Here is an 18,352-nt window from a genome sequence, read left to right on the forward strand (position 1 = left end):
TCGCTGAATATTTATGTTCTATATATAGTGTATGTACAGTGAATGCTGTAGTAAGTTCTCAGATTGGTCAACAACCGAAGTGGCGTCTTTCTGTTCGAATTAAAAGTCTCTGCATTACAATTATATTATCGCATATTGCGATGTGTCTTAAAGTAATTTATTTATACATACAAGTACATGTAAGAAAGTAGCTGCTTATTATCATATCTATAAGAATGAACACTGAAAAGCTGTATGCGGTGGAGTATTACAGTGTTGATGCAGAAAAATACTGTCAGCGTTTGCTGTACAATTGATTATGTTATGGGAATGTACCACTGTTCATAGGGTTATATTTGTCATCTATAGTCCTCTCATTTCGTTGGTCATCTGATATTCTTCTTTGCTTTATACTGTAGTGCTGTACTGTAGACTGTACAGATGTCTTGCACGAATGTTATAAATAACTTTCTCTTGATTACAGTTTAAATATGACCCTCCTTACTAACCAGTATTTACGCAACTTCTCAACAAGTTATGAAAAGGGTGAAGTCGTGATTGTGATTACAATCTTAACTGTATCTTCAAGTTATATTAATCGCAACCAGTGCTCCATACAATCCTATTGTTGATCTTCGAACGATACCGCGATACCGTATCGGTATGATTACGGCAAAATCACGCATGATTTACTATGGCGTACTGTACTGTACTGTACAGTACAGTACAGTATTTGGGAGGTCCTGCTACCCTCGAGTCCTATTTGTACTGTATGTTTGGTATTGGCAGTTCTGCAGAATGGAAGTCACACCCAAAATGCTGTTCAAAGAACCGCTGCAAATTTGAGACTTTCGTTTTGAGCGCGCGCAGTTACAATTTCAACCGTTCGCGGGAATTCGTGGTGGATCTTGATCTTACGATTAACTACTAGTAATGACCGATGATATCGAGATTATTACTGCCAACTGTTGGTATAAAATAAATGTGTAATATTAATACACATAGTGCTCAGTATAAAAATTACTGTACTGTATAACAACGGCGCATTTACGCGAAGTATCACGAACGGAATATTCTACTAACATATCGTACGTGCATACTGTACTGTACAGTGTACACGTACTGTATAATAAGTGTTATATATAGAGCAATCACATATACAGCATACTGTACAGTATATAGAATGATTAAAAGTCGTACTGTAGAATTACAGTTCAAAATGATTAACGTTCTAATTATGTAATTATCAGTTTAAGCTAATCTTATATGGATAATCATTTAGCTAAACCATAAGTGAAGTAATCTAGCAAATGTATAAATACCTTCATAAATTTGTTAATAAACGATTCTCAATTGAACCTACACCGTTTACCACGAACATAATAATTGGCGTCGTGAACAGGATGGCAAATCATACTACTGTACTTACGAAATAATAAGGACACGATTGAGAGGGTAAACAAATTGGAATAGAAATTGGTTGTATGCGTTGCATAGTTGCAACTGAAGCAGCGTAAAAATAAAATACAAACTATTGCCTAATTACCAGATTAAGACATCTACAGGAAATAAAGTTCACTGAGTTATAAGATCTAAAGATAATTTGGGTTATCAAGAATGTATGTATCACGGGCGAGCTTGGCGCAATTTAGCGAAATGACATATGATGGAATCTTTGATATTTAAATCAAAAACATTAAGAGCAATAGTATAAGCCGTATGAATGATCATAAATCTAAACATTATGTGATCTAATTGGTATTATGCAAATAGCACATTCCATATTCTGGAAAGATACAAAAATCAATTTCGGTTCAAGAAATTTGCTACTTTATTGAAGTTTGGTTCCATTTTCAGTGAGGCAAAGGATATCAACTTGTTGATTATCTTTGCTAAAAAGTAATAAGGGGTACTTGAAAGCAATAATATATATAAAAATTTTACATTATACCTATATAATAAAATGCTCCAGTAGAAAAGTAACTCCGATTGATAATAATTATAATTTCTGGTTGAGGCATTCTCTGAACAATATTACTTAAATATTTACCGCATGAATGACCTAAAGAAATAAAGCGTAGGTTGGAGGATACTTCATGTAATATTTTACCAACATCTTATAGTTACATTTTTTATGCTACTCCTAGCAATCGCATCTTGAGTTAAGATGCCTAAATTAGAGAACATTTTAAAATGTAATCCCATGCCTTAGCCAAGGGTAACACAGGATTGGGTTAGATATTGATTAATCTCAAATTCCATCTAGTGAATCTCTATACGTGATAAAAAGTAATATCGTGTGAGTTTGGTATAATAGTAGTACTGATGTCGATTAATTATAGGTACAACCTTTGGTTCTGTTGGCAGTCTGTATAATTTTTCTCAAACACTGCCCAAATTCTTCGAGGATTGTCTTTTCAGCAATGGAAGATACTCTATTTAACTTATTATTGTCATGTATTAAAAGAAGGGTCATGAGTATATGTCTATATGTGATACACATATATATATATACTGGGCAATACTTTTTCTGATTCCTGAGCCTGTTTTAGTAAGCAATTGCAGGTCGCTTTAATAACTTCGGCGCTAATAAAGTTTAGTGGCAATCTATATGTAAATGTGCAAAAACTTTTAAAACTAAAGATGTATGCAGCACAGTAATTTAGTTAGATAAATTCGATAATATAGCGTGTTCAATGTTTTCATTATCATTCAAAATTCACACCAGTACCTGCTACCATCATTTTTTGCAGATATGCTTGCAGATAAATCATCAATTTGAGTAGAAAGTTTCGATTTGGCAGCAGTTTGCTGCTTTACCCTTATATCTGAAATAAGAAGGGTATCCTTCGATATAATTCATGAGTACATTGTAGTGAAGTAGTTGTTGCTGCACTATAACGCAAAAAGAAACCTTCAAAAAAATTCTGGAAAAGTGAGAATACCTGCGGCATCGGCAAGCTGCATAAGATTTTTTCGTTCGAGGCAGTCTTCACGATTCTTGCAGTTAGTACATTTACACAAAACTGTACATGGAATTTTGGCCTATGCAATGTTTAGGATGCATGAATATCATCAAATTGCTAATTTGAACCCTTATCACACCGTACTTCGAGATATTAATTTTTACATCGTACCTCGTAGCATTCACAATAGTTCTTTAAACATCCAGATCGTTTGCAATTGCATCCTTTGCTATGGCGTCTTTCATTTCCTTCCTACAAATAAAAGTGTTTTGGATCAATTTTCGCATTTAATTTCATACAATCGGTAATGAGTATACTTTTGCTTTGCCAATTTTTGGTCGAAAGGCATGTGGATTTCTTTCCAAACAAGCCTACAATAGGCGTCACAACATTGAAACACATTAATTGTATGATCATCTTGTTAGGTCCCCAAATTGTAAGCTACTACAGTATGCCCTCTACTGCGATTGGAGATAAACGTGATACAGTACAAGATCTCATAACATAATATCCCAACCTTAATAGCTCTACTCCTTTCATTTTCATGTTCTATATTATTATGACAATTCGTACAGTTACAATTCTTGCAAAATTCTCCATTAGCAAAACATTCGCAATAACTGTTTCATGGGCAATCAAAAGTTAATTTTAGTTTTAAAATTTCTTTATTTTAAGGTTGTCTAAAGGTATAATTCTCACAGTTTTAAACATAAGGATTTTGAACAGTTGCAAGGCTTTCGTTGGTAATTTTTTTGATCCTGAAATGGCGCTGTCCTTCATCGATGACAAATTGATAACAAGCGAGTTTAGATTTGAAAAGAGTTATAGAATAATAAAAATACGATTAGCAGTTGTCGCATGAAAAGTAAATTAAATCCTACTTGTTAGGTATTGCTTCCGAACTAAGTGTGACAGTTCCAGCTGAAACTGGAATGGCTGTTAAGGAGAATGACTTTCCGGAACTTATCGATGGAAGCTAGAAAGTATAGCAGATGAGAATGAAACATTAGTCATAACTAGCTATACCAACATAAATATTTCGTATCACACACCTGATTAAAACATTGCTGCTGAACAACAAATTGTACCACACCATCCTTAGTGATAATCTGTCCAAGCTGTGTAGGTACGCCAGCAGGCATCAAAAGACGAGGCCGATGTTGTCCAGTTGATAAGCTGTTTCCAGGCTCTCTTTCGGTTGAGACTGCTGCCGGTACTTTTGTCTTAGACGCCTAATGATATTAAAGCAAAATTTTTTAACATCTTTAGCACTGACTTTTGCCTATACGGTATTTGATATGGCATCTTGTTAGTGCATTCTGAGGTGTATACAGTATACGGATATGACGTCACATAGACTTTCGGAACGTCTTATTATAATGTACTGATACAGAAAGTACGCACTACTAAGTACTCCCCTAACTGTACATAATAAAAATAATAAATATATAGTATCTAACATTAGTATATTACAACTTTTAGTTTGTAGCTCCGTATTGAGTATAGTATTACAATCTGCTAAAATTCGTGCAATACGGAAGCATTTCGTTCCAGAAGATGAACAAAGTATTGTACTTACATTAGCTGCCGTAATGTTAATTTCTGTCTTGACGTTGGACAAAATTTTACTTTTTTCTTGAGAATAGAAGAAATTACAAAACTTTCTTGAGCAATGTATGAGATATGATTAATACGAATAAAAATTACGGTAGTAAATTAGAATGTATAATATTGATATGCATGGCAACATATTCTTCACAGTCCTAATCGTCAAAAGATGATATGGCTCCATAAGTAAAGTTTGCATTAGTACTTCAAATACAACTCCTAGTACTGTGATAGCTGATCATCTTGAATATCGAAAAAGTAATTTTCTTTAGGAAAATCTAAGCATACTAGAGACTATAGGCTACTCTACTATTCTTCGGAAAAGGAAAACTATTTCACTCTGATTTTAATTGACGGATAGATACTCGTAGAACATGCTAGAATATTTTCCTTAGCTCTTAATTGTGTAATATGCACATTGCACAATATCGTGAATCTTCGGGTTCTAGAGCTCCACAGTAATTCAGTTATAAATAAATTTGGAAATATGATGAAGTGCGAACATCAAGTTTGAGTCAGTGCAATAAGCACATCTGAAACCGTTGAAACTTTCCAATCAGTCGCATTGAAAACCCTCTACAAATCACGTATGCAAATTATATAATCTACTGTATTTGCATTTTCAGACTGTGTTTCGAATAAACGAAAATTTTGATTACACTTAGTAAAACTAAAAACGTATAACTTTAACTGTTCAGTAAATACCCCAAAAATGTTAGTACTCTTATTGTACGTATACTGTACTTTTAAACGCTAAATGACTGGATAATCGCGTATAATCCAAACTTACTAAACTTTTCAAACGATAGTGTACGAGTACTGTACAGTACTGTATACCGTAAATGATTTTAATCAGATTACTGTGTTTGTAGCTGCAACTCCAAGTTAACGTGGATGCAATTAAATTTAAAAGTTGAAAACTACGAGCTACTCTATTCTAAAGATTACCAGAGATACCAGAATCATCTTCTTGCGTTGCCATTACTGGGCTTGTAATTGCCTGAGTTTCAGTTACATCATCCGTCATTTTGATTTCAATGTGAGAAATTATATTATGATCAGTGTTTGCCATTACCTCGAGCATAGAAGCTAGAACTTGCAGTATCTACAGTACCTACGCACGTACAGTACAGTACTGTGCAACAAGCTGTTACTGGCTCCCTACCTCTAGAATACTGCACTGTATACTGTATAGTACTGTACTGTGTGAATTTTAGTAGTCCCAGACAACTACTGTATTGATAGTCTGGTATACAGTATATCGGGACAACTCAAGGGGAAAAATATACTGTACAGTGTACAGTACAGTGCAGTACAATACAGTATATCGAGTTGCTCCTGATTGTATCCGTGAGTTTTTGTCCGTTCGTAATTGTTCATGTTTTATTCATGTTTTATTTCGTACACACTTAACTTTATCAAACAGATCCACGGGTATACTCGTAAAATGTGGTGCCACATAATACTGTAAAATGGAATGAATAAATAAATGGAGGTTCTCCAAATAATGTACTGTACAGTACTGTATTTAACTATAAGTAAAAGATACTGCAGTTCACACCTCTTAACTTGTCGATAATTATCCCTTCAAGGCTTCAACTGATAGGCTTTGATTTAAACAGGGTTAAACGCTGATCCAAATTTAACCTAAAACAGCTAGCAGTTACTATCTCTAATTTGCCCCAAACTGATAAGGAAGTACAGTACAGTACTGTACTGTATGATAGTCACCTACTGTACTGTACACTCTATAGTACTGTACAGTACTGTACTGTAGTGTTAATTTAAGCGCGCAAAAATTAATACTGTACTGTATACTGTACAGTACAGTACGCTGAGTACAGTGCAGTCTGTACGACGTACTGTAAGTCTGTAATCACGGATGCAAGATGTCGATGTCGTTGGTAACAATCTGCAAAAAAATGATTCTTGTTACAGTATTTACACCAAGACTTCTATTAAAGATTTTTAAAAGTCCCTGATTTACAGTTAGTTAGTTTATTCATGGCTTATTATTTTAGAGTTTAGGAAGAGACTACGCCTTGTTATCACTAAAGATCTGTTTCAGGATCTTTTCAGTACCAGACTGTACAGTACAGTACCATTCTCCCATTTGTTTTGCACTAAATTCATCGTACTGTACTGTACTGTACAGTGCACTAGAAATTCTTAGAGAGTGTACACAATACAGTACAGTACACTGTACGGTATACCTAACTGTACAGTACAGTATGGTGGCCCTACACATCACAGCACAGTAACCAAACTAAGGTGCGTATTGTTTTTACTATCGATCTGTTATGCCCTATGGGCTACTGCATGGACTACTATAATTAGTAGTCCATGGCTATGGTCTGGGACTTCTAAGAGAAAATTCTCGGATTTAGAGGTCCCTAGCATCTTTCTTACTACGTGATCATGGTTGCGTATGACTGTTTCAGCGAGGTGTACTGTATTGTACAGTACAGTACAGTAAATACTACTGAGTCCTGACTACTGGCTACTGACTTCCGAGTGACAGTACAGTACTGTTCAGTACAGTATTACAGTATCATACCATACAGTACATGTACTGTACTGTACTGTTACAGTACTACAGTACAGTACAGTACTGTACGTGTCCTGTACTGTATCTGTACACAGAATTATCTTTCTTTCTCATCATTATTGCTATCGCCATCACCGCAAGGTAGCAGTTCGTCCTTTATTTGATCTTTGCTTTGAGCACAGCATTACAACCGAAATTTTTCAGTAAGGTATTATCAAATCTTTAATTACATTACGCTATAATAAGAACCTATATTGAATGTGAATTATTATTCATCAACTCGATTCCATCAATATGGCCAAAGACTATAGTGCACGTGTATTCTTTCTTTTAACGGTTGTTTGTCGCATCTGTTTCGTTGCTGTTTTACACTGCATGTCCGATAGCTTTACATTCTTTACGTACTACAGTACAGTACACTAATGTATAATTTGCAAGATAGATCTACATATTTAACGGCTACGTAAAATTTAGAGATCTGCAACAACTAACTTCTGGGTTCTGTATCTTTCTGCGTAGCATGGCCCCTCCTTTGTTCGCCGATTTGGGCAAAGAAGCGCGTGATATCTTCAGTAAAGGATTTGGTAAGGAGTAATAATCTCTATTACGCTCCTGCATTCAACACTAATTGTAGCGCAATAGAGTCACAATAAGTTATATACCGCTATCCTGTATTGTACTTAAAGTTATTATTATTGTTATTATTTTAAAAATACTGCACCGTAGTCATCGAACCTTTAAGCACTAGACTGCCGCTTTCGACGACATATCTTGCTACAGTAAATTAACATGGATTAAGCTTTTACGACATTGAGATAAATATGTTGTCTTATTTAACATAGGATTCGGTAGCGTAAAGCTTGATGTGGCTACTAAAGCTACAAATGGTGTCGTAAGTCAAATAAAACTAGAAATATTAGATTACTACATACGGATTCCAGAATTTGTGATACGTTAATGAGAGTATTTTAATTTGATTAACACCGTCTTCTTAGCTTTTAATAATGAAAAGGGTTATTGCAAATGTTTTATCTGATTTATGTACCACATTCTTCAAAGGAGTTTAGTAGTGGAGTATCTAGCAATGATGCTGGAAAGGTTTCCGGAAGTTTGGAAACCACGTATAAAAATTCTGATTATGGTAAGCATTGCGGTAGCTTTCATTAAGATTTTCTAATTCCTGAAAAGTAAGAATGCTTGCACTTTATAGTGTTGACAATTTTGATATGTTACATTCTACCACCCCTATGCCTGATAACTAGGGTTAACTTTCAAAGAAAAATGGAGTAGTGAAAATATTTTGACTGCTGAGATTACTATTGAGGATCAGGTTAGCTGTCGTGCTACTTTAACATACCATATTTTAGGGAGAGCCTTTATTATGCTAGTCGAGATATATTCAAAGCGTTAAATTATAGTACGATTTTGGTTATGTAACAGATTGCCAACGGGTTCAAATTAACATTTGATACAATGTTTGCTCCAAATACTAGGTTAGCGAGATAAAATTTATTCGTGTTCCTGCATTGATCACTTTATTGCGAAATTAAAAACATTAATTTATTAAAAATTCTTAGCAAAAAAGCCGCGAAGATTAAAACATCTTACAAGCAGGACAATTTCAGCGGAACAACTGACATCGACTTCGATTTCACCGGTCCAACTTTATACAGTTCTGCGGTTGTTGGGTACTGCTTTTATTACATATTAGATGATATATAATGTTACTAAATATTATTATTTAATTGGCTAGTTATAAAGGTTGGCTTCTTGGAGGCTATGCAGCTTATGATACTTCCAAGTCCCGTTTAGTTAACAACAAACTTGGGATTGCTTACAAAACAGATGACTTTGTTTTGCACTCATCTGTAAGTGACAATGTGGATTTTTCAACTTCGTATTATCAAAAAGTTAGTGATAAAATCGAGTGTGCTGCAAATCTTGGATGGACTGCGGGTACTGCTGCAACAAAATTTGCAATTGGAGGAAAATATGTATTGGATTCAGATTCATCTGTTAAGGTATGTTTTATATATCTTACCTCTCACTAGTGAGATTCCTCCGTACTTTTGATTTTGTACTTGGACTTCCCAACATTACTGAAAAATAATTGAAATCTAATTTTTAACAGATGCGAATCAGCAATGATAGTCATGTAGGGTTGGGCTATACTCAGCAACTTCGTGATGGTGTGAAATTAACTCTTTCAGCGTTGATTGATGCTAAAAACCTTAATCAAGCTGGTCATAAACTAGGTCTTGGACTTGATGTATCTCTTTAAACGATATTATCGTAGCTCCAAAATTATACGCGCTTCTTTACTATACTGTCACGAAACTTACATATTTGTGCATTTGACTAGTGTTTAAGGAATGTTGTGGTTGGCTTATTCGCGATAATATCAGTAATTTGTTATAATTGCTAAAGTGCTTAGGTAACACTTTCATAATAAACTTTATCCAGTTTACTAGTGTATACAAAATTTACTATGGTTGCTGGGTTGTCACTAGGAATTACATGCATGTAAAGCTCCTACCTGCTAATGGTACTGTAACCTTAATTATACGATTGATTCTTTTAGTTGCGTTAATGACATGATTAATTAATTGTGCTTTCAAAATTGAAGCACAGCGCTGTCATATTTGACTCTCGCAGTTCATGTCCTAAGTAGTAATTTAATCTATAAATAGTTACGGAAGTTCGTATTTCATTGCCAATATGCCGTAGTAATTCTTGCCTTTTATAGATAGGAAGAGATTATGTTCTCCATCTAAGTCTATAGCTAGTTCCTGCAGTAATTTTAGAATTGTAAGAGTGTTTGCACTGTATGTAGTTAACATTCAACAATAACCGGTCTAATCTTTTGTACTCGAAATCCATATACTACAGTATACTGTATTACCAGCACACAATATTATTTCGTTCGGTACGATTGATAGAGAGAAGGGAATACAGTATGCTTTTCATAAGTGCAATGATTGACATTTTTGGAGCAGAGGTACCAGAACGTCTGTTCATTTTTTGTGCATGCGGGTAGTGTAACGTACTCATGTAAAGGTTTATTAATATCGTGCAAGATATTGACAGTAAATAATTTAATTTAAAAATAATATTAAGCGTAATAGACTGTGCGGTAGCTACCAGTATTACATTATGTTTGCTCGGTACATATCGCGGATTGATCAAAATGAAATCGATTCGTAAATTACACAATATTATCTTCTAGAAATAGTTACATGACTGTATGTATGTATGCTATTGCTCTACGAAGAACAATAAGTTGCTTTCCTTATACAGAATCAGGTTCAGGGTAATGGAGAATCGTCAATATGTACGTGTGTGAGTATATATTAAGTTCGGTAATATCACATCTGAATGGACGCCGAAAATTTTTAACTGTATCCGTTTTATAAGTATACAAAATAGACTAGCGAAACTCTTGGAACATAATACGATTTTAAGTTAATAATATAACTTGATTTGATTTTAGCTCATCTTTGTATAACACAGTACTCAATTTCCCGACCTCTTAAATACTGTACTATAGAGCCTTGATTGTCAGGCTCAAGTCTAGTAATTCTTAACGTCCATGGACTACTACACGAATCTACGCAATGATCTACTGTACTGTACATATAGTGTCAAAAGTGGGCAAAATGAGTTCCGTCACCGTAAAAGGAAATGTTATCCATTGCCGTCACCGTCGTATCCGTCAAATGTTACACAGTACAGTACTACAGTATGTTACTGTACAGTACAATATTTGGCTCTGACGGGCGTTTCCTTTCCCGTCTCTTTCTTTCTTTCTTTTTATTTAGTACTGTAGTCCGTGGGTTCTAGCACAGCTCTAGACTGTACAGTACAGTACAGTACTGTATTCAATATTTTTACATACTGTACGGTACTGTACTGAACTAAGGGGTTACAGTACACTACTGTACTGATACTGTATCGCATTGACAGTGACTACTCCACTGTACAGTGTACTGTACTGTACAGTACTGTGGTTATTCATGAGTCAGTTGCCATGCTGCAAGTGCTACACACACCATTCGGCAGTACAGTACCCACTTATAACTTAGCAATTAATTATCATGGCTGCCATAGCGCCTGATATGCAAGACCTCAATTCAACTCTGCGTAGTTTGCGCGAAAAAATAGAAAGAAAAGACACGCGAATAAGGATATTAGAAAAACGTTTAGTAGAATATGAAGAGGAAAATAGGCAGCTCAGGATAAAGCTCAACAAATTCCAAGATGGTAAGATTGATATTTAATTAATTAATTAATTACTGTGTGACCACAAAACTTTACACACCACAATGCAACCACTGTATATTTTAGGTTAACTACATCATTACGCTTGTCCTCAGTTAATACTAGTACACGTGTACAGTACATCTGACGGCTTAATATTAATTAAAACATGATGTACTAGTAGTACTTTACTGCACGCCATCATGTTTTAGGCCTTCAGCCAGCGATTTTTGCTTGTATAAAATACATAACGTTCCTAAGTAAGCAACATGAAAACGCAATCTAGGCGTCAATATCATAAATCAATGCACTGAACTAAGTGAGTGCACAATGCATTGTACAGAATAATATACGAACTGGTGCTCTACGAACACAACATGACTTACTTACAGTATTTCATAAATTGCATCGGATTATTCAGATATAATGAAGTAAAAAAAATTATCCATTAGTTATGAAGGGATGGAGTGCGTACACGTTGCTCTTTACAACTGTACGTTGAGAGTCATTAAGGAACTATCAATGATTTTAACAATATAATGCTTGATACAAGGGACAAGGTAATTATATTAATAATTTTAATTTTTATTATGTACTCTTATACTGTACTATTATTGTTTACTGTTTTATATAAGGTGTAGATGTAGGCTTTCCCTTTTATGTAACCGAAACGAACTACTAAATCTTGTAGCGATAAAGATCGTTGTTCCGTTAACTTCAGGAATTCATGTGAATTTCTGCCTTCTGTATATTCGTACATTTAAAAACTACATTACGTCGTATCTAGAAATGTAAAGTATAGGTATTGTCTGCACTTTTATTGCCAGCTAGACCTGCTCACGGTAAAGCATATATAGTATGTAGTAGTCATGATGTAGTGCTACAGTAGCTAATAACTATACTTTAGTATTACATTCAGTGTCTACAGTATCCGATTTTAAAACGGAAACGTGGTTGCATTCAAGTGCTGCTGTGCTAGCCTTCAAGGTCGTGAACACGGTAGCATAAAACTGTACGAACAAATCTATACTATCATTATAATATTTATTATACGCTTATAACTTGATTGATATACTGTACTGTACTGCATTTTCTAACTGTAAGTAATAAAAGATAAAGAAAACACCATATACACTATGCATAGTTTACACCACATTATACCCTTTTCACTACTAACGGAACAATATACGCGTGCCATTATACATATCATGTTTACTATTGCGTACCTCCCAGATTTCTAGTCAGCATACAGCACATCTTATACTGTAAGCCTACATATCTAAGTCATCTCAATTAGAGTTCTCAATCTATTTTAGAAATGTAGAACTGAATTTTGGCATATGTTATGAATGAAAACGCACAAAATCTGATTAGAATTCTATTGCGTTAAGTTCTAAATTATAAGTTATCTGTGATTAAGCAATTACATCCTTTATTCTAGTCATGATACCTAGCATAACACAGAAAGTCCACCGTTTAGGAATATCTGCAGAACCACAGAGGGTTAGCAGGATTTCGCAAATAAAGTTAGATGGCTTAAAAACTTATGAAAAGAATCAAAGGTTTGTTTCATATACTCCCAATATCCTACCTTTAAATTGCACAAAGAACATGGGGATCTTATTGAGTCTCTTTGATATCTCGAAATGATCCGTACAAGACAACGGCTCTTAGTTCAATCCCACTTATGTCATATTATAACAGATCGAAAGAGTTAATTAAAGCTGCAATTCTAAGTAATGACTTCCTAAGAAATCTCGATGAAGCGCAAGTTGGAGAAATTGTAAGTTGTATGTATCCTTATGATTATAAGCAGGACCATTACATAATTAAGGAAGGAGAATCTGGAAATCATTTGTATGTTATCGAAGGTAAGCTACTCAACATTAATAAATGCGAAGTAACTCTAAACTATCCTGTTCAACTCCTTAAAATATGTTACTGTTTATGAGGAATTGTATCACGTTTGCGCTTCTAATTCACCTATCATAGTAATGCTTAAGATTTACTTTATTACTGTGCAGTGCATTGTACAGTATATATATATATACATTACCGCACAATAACTGAATATTAGGAAGAACTTTATGATGACTTTAAACGAGTATGACGTGTAAATTTCATAATAGATGGTGAGGTTGAAGTTACCAAGGAAGGTAAAATCCTGAGCTACATGAAATCTAGGACAGTGTTTGGAGAGCTTGCCATTCTCTATAACTGCAAGCGAACAGCTACTGTAAAAGGCATGTATTAGTATCCTTACAGTATTAAATTAACGAATGTTTGTGAGTGAGCTAAAACACTTAGAGTAGAATATCTTATTTTAATACTTTGTTTGGACTTGCAGCAATTACTGATACGAAATTGTGGCTATTGGATCGGGCAAGTTTCCAAAGTATTATGATGAGAATTGGTATCGATAAGCATCATCAACATATGACTTTCCTTAAAGGGTATACCGCATTAAAGTTACTAGAGCATATTATGGTTACGGTTAGAAACTTATGTATATACCGGTTCAGGTGTCCACTCACACTTTTGTGATGTAGGCTTATATCAGTATTTTTCGTTGTACTTGTCATGTACCTTCATGGACCACTAAAGGGAGACCTAAATAGTCCTTAGTACTTTTAATTTAAGATGCTAAGTCTAGTCAGATAATGACTTAACTTCTTAATAGGGTGCCAATTTTTGAAAGTTTACCGGAAGATATCATCTCGAAATTAGCTAATGTTTTGGAAGAGGTAGCTTTTTGAGAATTCATGTCACTTAGACAATGTTGTTAAGTCCTAGACGATTATGGTGTATCGAAACCTATGTACACGAGTTGTGAATAAGTGTAAATAACCGAACAGCAAGACATGAAAATTTAATCCCGCACCATTTAGCAACCATTATTCTGCAATTGCTTGAACTTTAGATTCGCCACCCCTAAAATATCACTGCTTTTAAGCTTTAAATTAAAACATGCTCGTATCTTGTGACCGTATCCCTATATTCACGTATTTTCATGTTGTATACTTAAATAGGCCAAGTTTAGAAAAGATGAATACGTCATCCGTGAAGGTGCTCATGGTGACACGTTTTATATTATTAGCTACGGCCGGGTATGGATATTTCAATGAGTGTTCTTTGAATCTTTGATGTAGACCAACTGTAACAAATTTTATACTTTGCGATATGGCCTTAAGTACTGTCAAGTTAACTGTCATTACATTAATCCTCTGGTAGTACTGTTAATGAAGCTATTCTAAATTTCAGTAATCCTATAAAATTGAATATTGGTGCAATATAAGCAAATGCATATTAGAATTAATTTGGCCCTTCTCGTTTTGTAGGTTAAAGTTACAAAAACTACAAAGGAAGGTGAGCAATTCATAAGAATCCTCCAAGAAAAGGACTCTTTTGGTGAAAAAGCCCTCCTTGAGTAAGAATACAGATAACTGTTTAATAAATGCATAATTATAGTCACCTTAATGTAAGCTAAACAACGCTCTGCCCATAGAGAAGAAAAGCGTTCAGCAAATGTGATTGCGATGGATGAGGAAGTAACCTGTCTAGTTGTTGATAGAGAGTATGAAATATTTAAAAATCTTAAGATTTCATTATTGTAGTACCCGGTCTAATGGCGAGCTTAAGGTGATTTCATGATCTGTTATTTTATCCTACAGATCTTTCGTTAGCTTAATAGGACATATCAAATCCGTTGGACACCGAGAAGAATTATTTAAAGCGAAATATCCCAGTCATTCAGAATCTTCGGAGTATGATTTTCTTTCTGGATTACGATCGCAATCAAGCGCTTAATATTATTTAAGTGCTATAGCTTACAATCTATATTTTTAGAAACGGTACAAAAGATCAACTTAAATTTAGTAACCTTAAGTTAGAAGATATGGAGTTACTAAAAACCCTTGGTGTAGGAGGATTTGGTCGTGTCGAACTGGTAGAAATACTTATTAAATTACCATAATGTATCAATAATTTTCCTCTAGTTTCGCATTTCACGAGTGTTGATAGTAGTTTACAAATTCATTTATAAAACGAAGGTTAAGGTGAAGCAAGACAGTAGTGTCTCTTATGCCTTGAAAATATTGAAAAAGCGACATATTGTAGAAACTCGCCAAGAAGAGCATATAATGTCTGAGAAAAAAATATTATTGGAAGCCAATTGTCCTTTTATTGTCAAGTAAACCTAATAAAAATTTTAAAATATGTGGCTTCGATCCAAATATAATTCATCTTGAGACATCATATAATATCAATTTTCTTCATGTAGACTCTACAAGACTTTCAAAGATACGAGATATTTGTATATGTTACTTGAAGCCTGCCTAGGAGGTGAATTGTGGACTATTTTAAGAGACAGGTATCGTAAAATCACATAGTAAATTTGGTTGATAATCCAGATATTTATTGTTGTAATATTCACTTTAATTCTAGCCCAAGGGGTCATTTTGACGATAAAGTTACTCGTTTTTATACTGGTTGCGTTGTGGAAGCTTTTAGTTATTTACATAATAACGGAATCATTTATCGTGACTTAAAGGTGATGCATTTGCTATATAACGTATAGTAGTCGATCTTATTTCTATAATCAATGATATCATAGTTTATTAGTATCTATGTGATATTCCTGTATAAGACCGTTAATTTTAACCACGTAACATTGATTTTGATTTTGATCTTCAAGCCTGAGAACCTGTTAGTTGACTCACGAGGATATGCTAAACTGGTAAATTTAAGCGTATAGGAGATCTCGTAAAATATCCTTTAAAATTCTGTTATCAGGACACCTAACATAGAGATATCGAATATCCTCTTTTCACGATTTACTAGGTTGATTTTGGATTCGCTAAGAGGATTGGTTTCGGGTATAAAACTTGGACTTTTTGTGGAACACCAGAATACGTAGCACCCGAAATAATTCTCAATCGTGGACATGATTTTTCCGCAGACTATTGGTCACTTGGGATCTTAATTTACGAGTTACTTACTGGAAGGTAGTACAATACCTGAAAACTTTAATAATAATACATCCGTAATAATTTAGCATCACGTTTGTTTCAAAGCTTTAAAGTAACATAGCTATAACTTACAATACAGTCCTCCGTTTACTGGATCCGATCCTATGCAAATATATAACCTTATCCTAAAAGGGATGGACGCCATAGATTTTCCCAGAAATAGAATATCAAAACAAGCTCAAAACCTGATTAAAAAGTTATGCCGGTAAATTATTTTAGTAAAATACTTCCTGGATAATATCTAGCTTAAGTTGACGGTATTTCAACAGTGAGAATCCCAATGATCGTCTTGGGTATCAAAAGAATGGTTTAAAGGACATTATGAAGCACAAGTATGATGAATTAAACAATTCTAGACTAACAGATATTATCCCTTACTATCATCCGTTTTCTGTTTCCTTTTATCCAAAGGTGGTTCGATGGATTTAACTGGATAGGCCTACGCAGTAGAACACTTGACCCCCCTTACAAGCCGAAGGTATTTGAATCTCCTTATTCTTAATAACACTTTAAACGAATAAAGACACTAAATTTTACATATTAACATAACTAATAATACTTGGGTGCAATCAAGATTCGTAGTCCGTTCGATGGAGGTAATTTCGACGATTATCCGCCAGATGAAGATGACGTTCTGGAAGATGACTCTGGATGGGATCAGAGCTTCTAGCGTTTTTACAGGATTAAGAGATTTATCTTTAAAGCGAATGCTATAGATTCTAATTTCAGCAAGAAAATAGCTATTGATTTTTGAAAAGAATATGCTAATCTCACGAAAGATAAGAATTTTAAAACGACCATGTTTACCTGAAACAATTTATTTTTAGAAAATAAGTATTTAGGTCAAAATTCAGTTTCTTAACTATAGTACTTAGTTATCCACTATTAATTGTACAACTTCATGATTTAAGAGTTTAACGTGACCGTTCTATCAATATGCGGTGTAGTAATTCTGTAGCAATACGTACTCGAAATTTTAAAGGCTTATTTTCAGCTCACGGAATTGAGTGTGACTTTCTAAAACGTGAAATAAGTTCTAATCGACTATTAACTTTTTAAAACTTCAATTTAAACAAACGATTACATCATATTGTTGATTGATTAAAAAACAACATTATTTTGCGATATGATTGCGCTAAGTAATGTTGCATACGGTGCAGTGGATACTGTGCCTGGCTATCGGTGTAGTAGAAATACTGTTACTATTTACTATTATATAAATTGTTAGAATTTACCAATTCTAGGTAAAGAAATGATGATAAATTTGTGACCTCTTGAAAGTACAGAGCCCAACAATTTCCTTGTACCTTACATAATATACTCTCATAGCATTTGGTAGTGCTGGTTCTTTATTGTTACATGCTTATTTTTGTTGTATCAGCGTGTATTTGTGAGAGGTCAAGCAAGCTGTATACACTTGCACGAAAAGAGAGTATTACGTTCAAATTCAGAGAACTCAGTAAAGTTTAGCATGTGATTTCATGTTATGGTCATCATTCTTTTTAATTAAAATCTTAATATTACATTTCGTGTACTATCGGAATATTAATATTCCTTTGTCGTTGTACCGTCCTAGTACATTGACGTTATTATTACTGCTAAGTTGTAGGATCTATGTGAGGCGAATTAAAATCGGTTATTTCATTCATAATGCTATCATATTATCTAAGAATTGCTCTTAGAATGAATTTAGTTAAATTTATCCATTTATAATCTATGTTAAATTGTGGCTTAGTAAGTTAATGATTCCACACATTGTAATACATTATCGAAGACGTCAAGTAATCATGTCAATACTGGGTACTATACGGCTTTAAATTGAAGAAAGCTGTAACTAATTTTTAAGAGTAGTCAAAACCATAGAGATAAGTAGCGAGAGTAACAAGACTGTCAAAATCGTCAACAAATATATCACCTTATTGCTATTAGCTAACACAAATACAACAACGTTTAACATTACTGATGAG

The 18,352-nt window shown here is 34.1% G+C and overlaps 3 protein-coding genes across 3 annotated transcripts; 2 read left to right on the plus strand and 1 right to left on the minus strand.

The window, feature by feature from the left end:
• Positions 1–2,017: 2,017 nt before the first annotated feature.
• On the minus strand, positions 2,018–5,580 carry TRIADDRAFT_59682 (uncharacterized protein; the record flags this gene model as incomplete). The annotated part of the gene is made up of 11 exons (XM_002115811.1): positions 2,018–2,041; positions 2,505–2,586; positions 2,711–2,807; positions 2,925–3,024; positions 3,117–3,197; positions 3,263–3,316; positions 3,463–3,565; positions 3,827–3,921; positions 3,998–4,177; positions 4,525–4,580; positions 5,502–5,580. 11 exons carry the CDS (start codon positions 5,578–5,580, stop codon positions 2,018–2,020), a joined length of 951 nt encoding a protein of 316 aa, XP_002115847.1.
• Positions 5,581–7,206: 1,626 nt separating this feature from the next.
• On the plus strand, positions 7,207–9,575 carry TRIADDRAFT_38158 (expressed hypothetical protein). The gene is made up of 9 exons (XM_002115676.1): positions 7,207–7,309; positions 7,621–7,685; positions 7,944–7,993; positions 8,161–8,242; positions 8,364–8,431; positions 8,542–8,594; positions 8,679–8,789; positions 8,855–9,122; positions 9,233–9,575. The coding sequence occupies exons 2-9, from the start codon at positions 7,622–7,624 to the stop codon at positions 9,380–9,382; spliced, it is 846 nt and encodes a 281-aa protein (XP_002115712.1). The 5' UTR covers positions 7,207–7,309; position 7,621; the 3' UTR covers positions 9,383–9,575.
• Positions 9,576–11,216: 1,641 nt separating this feature from the next.
• On the plus strand, positions 11,217–17,055 carry TRIADDRAFT_30101 (uncharacterized protein; the record flags this gene model as incomplete). The annotated part of the gene is made up of 20 exons (XM_002115677.1): positions 11,217–11,361; positions 12,800–12,920; positions 13,063–13,229; positions 13,488–13,605; positions 13,671–13,811; positions 14,039–14,102; positions 14,388–14,465; positions 14,697–14,785; positions 14,864–14,932; positions 15,030–15,122; positions 15,235–15,304; positions 15,408–15,547; positions 15,638–15,727; positions 15,808–15,907; positions 16,052–16,093; positions 16,198–16,361; positions 16,465–16,590; positions 16,655–16,717; positions 16,797–16,863; positions 16,960–17,055. 20 exons carry the CDS (start codon positions 11,217–11,219, stop codon positions 17,053–17,055), a joined length of 2,043 nt encoding a protein of 680 aa, XP_002115713.1.
• Between the last annotated feature and the right edge of the window lie 1,297 nt (positions 17,056–18,352).

Source organism: Trichoplax adhaerens, genomic scaffold, assembly GCF_000150275.1.
Source record: "Trichoplax adhaerens TRIADscaffold_12 genomic scaffold, whole genome shotgun sequence".
In the NCBI taxonomy this organism is placed as follows: Eukaryota; Metazoa; Placozoa; class Uniplacotomia; order Trichoplacea; family Trichoplacidae; genus Trichoplax; species Trichoplax adhaerens.

Excerpts from the sequence above, each read along its gene's own strand:
- TRIADDRAFT_38158 (XM_002115676.1), top strand. The coding sequence starts at position 7,622 with ATGGCCCCTCCTTTGTTCGCCGATTTGGGCAAAGAAGCGCGTGATATC. Across the intron at positions 8,243-8,363 it reads GTATAAAAATTCTGATTATG|GGTTAACTTTCAAAGAAAAA; the intron begins GTAAGCATTGCG and ends CCTGATAACTAG. Across the intron at positions 8,432-8,541 it reads AGATTACTATTGAGGATCAG|ATTGCCAACGGGTTCAAATT; the intron begins GTTAGCTGTCGT and ends GTTATGTAACAG.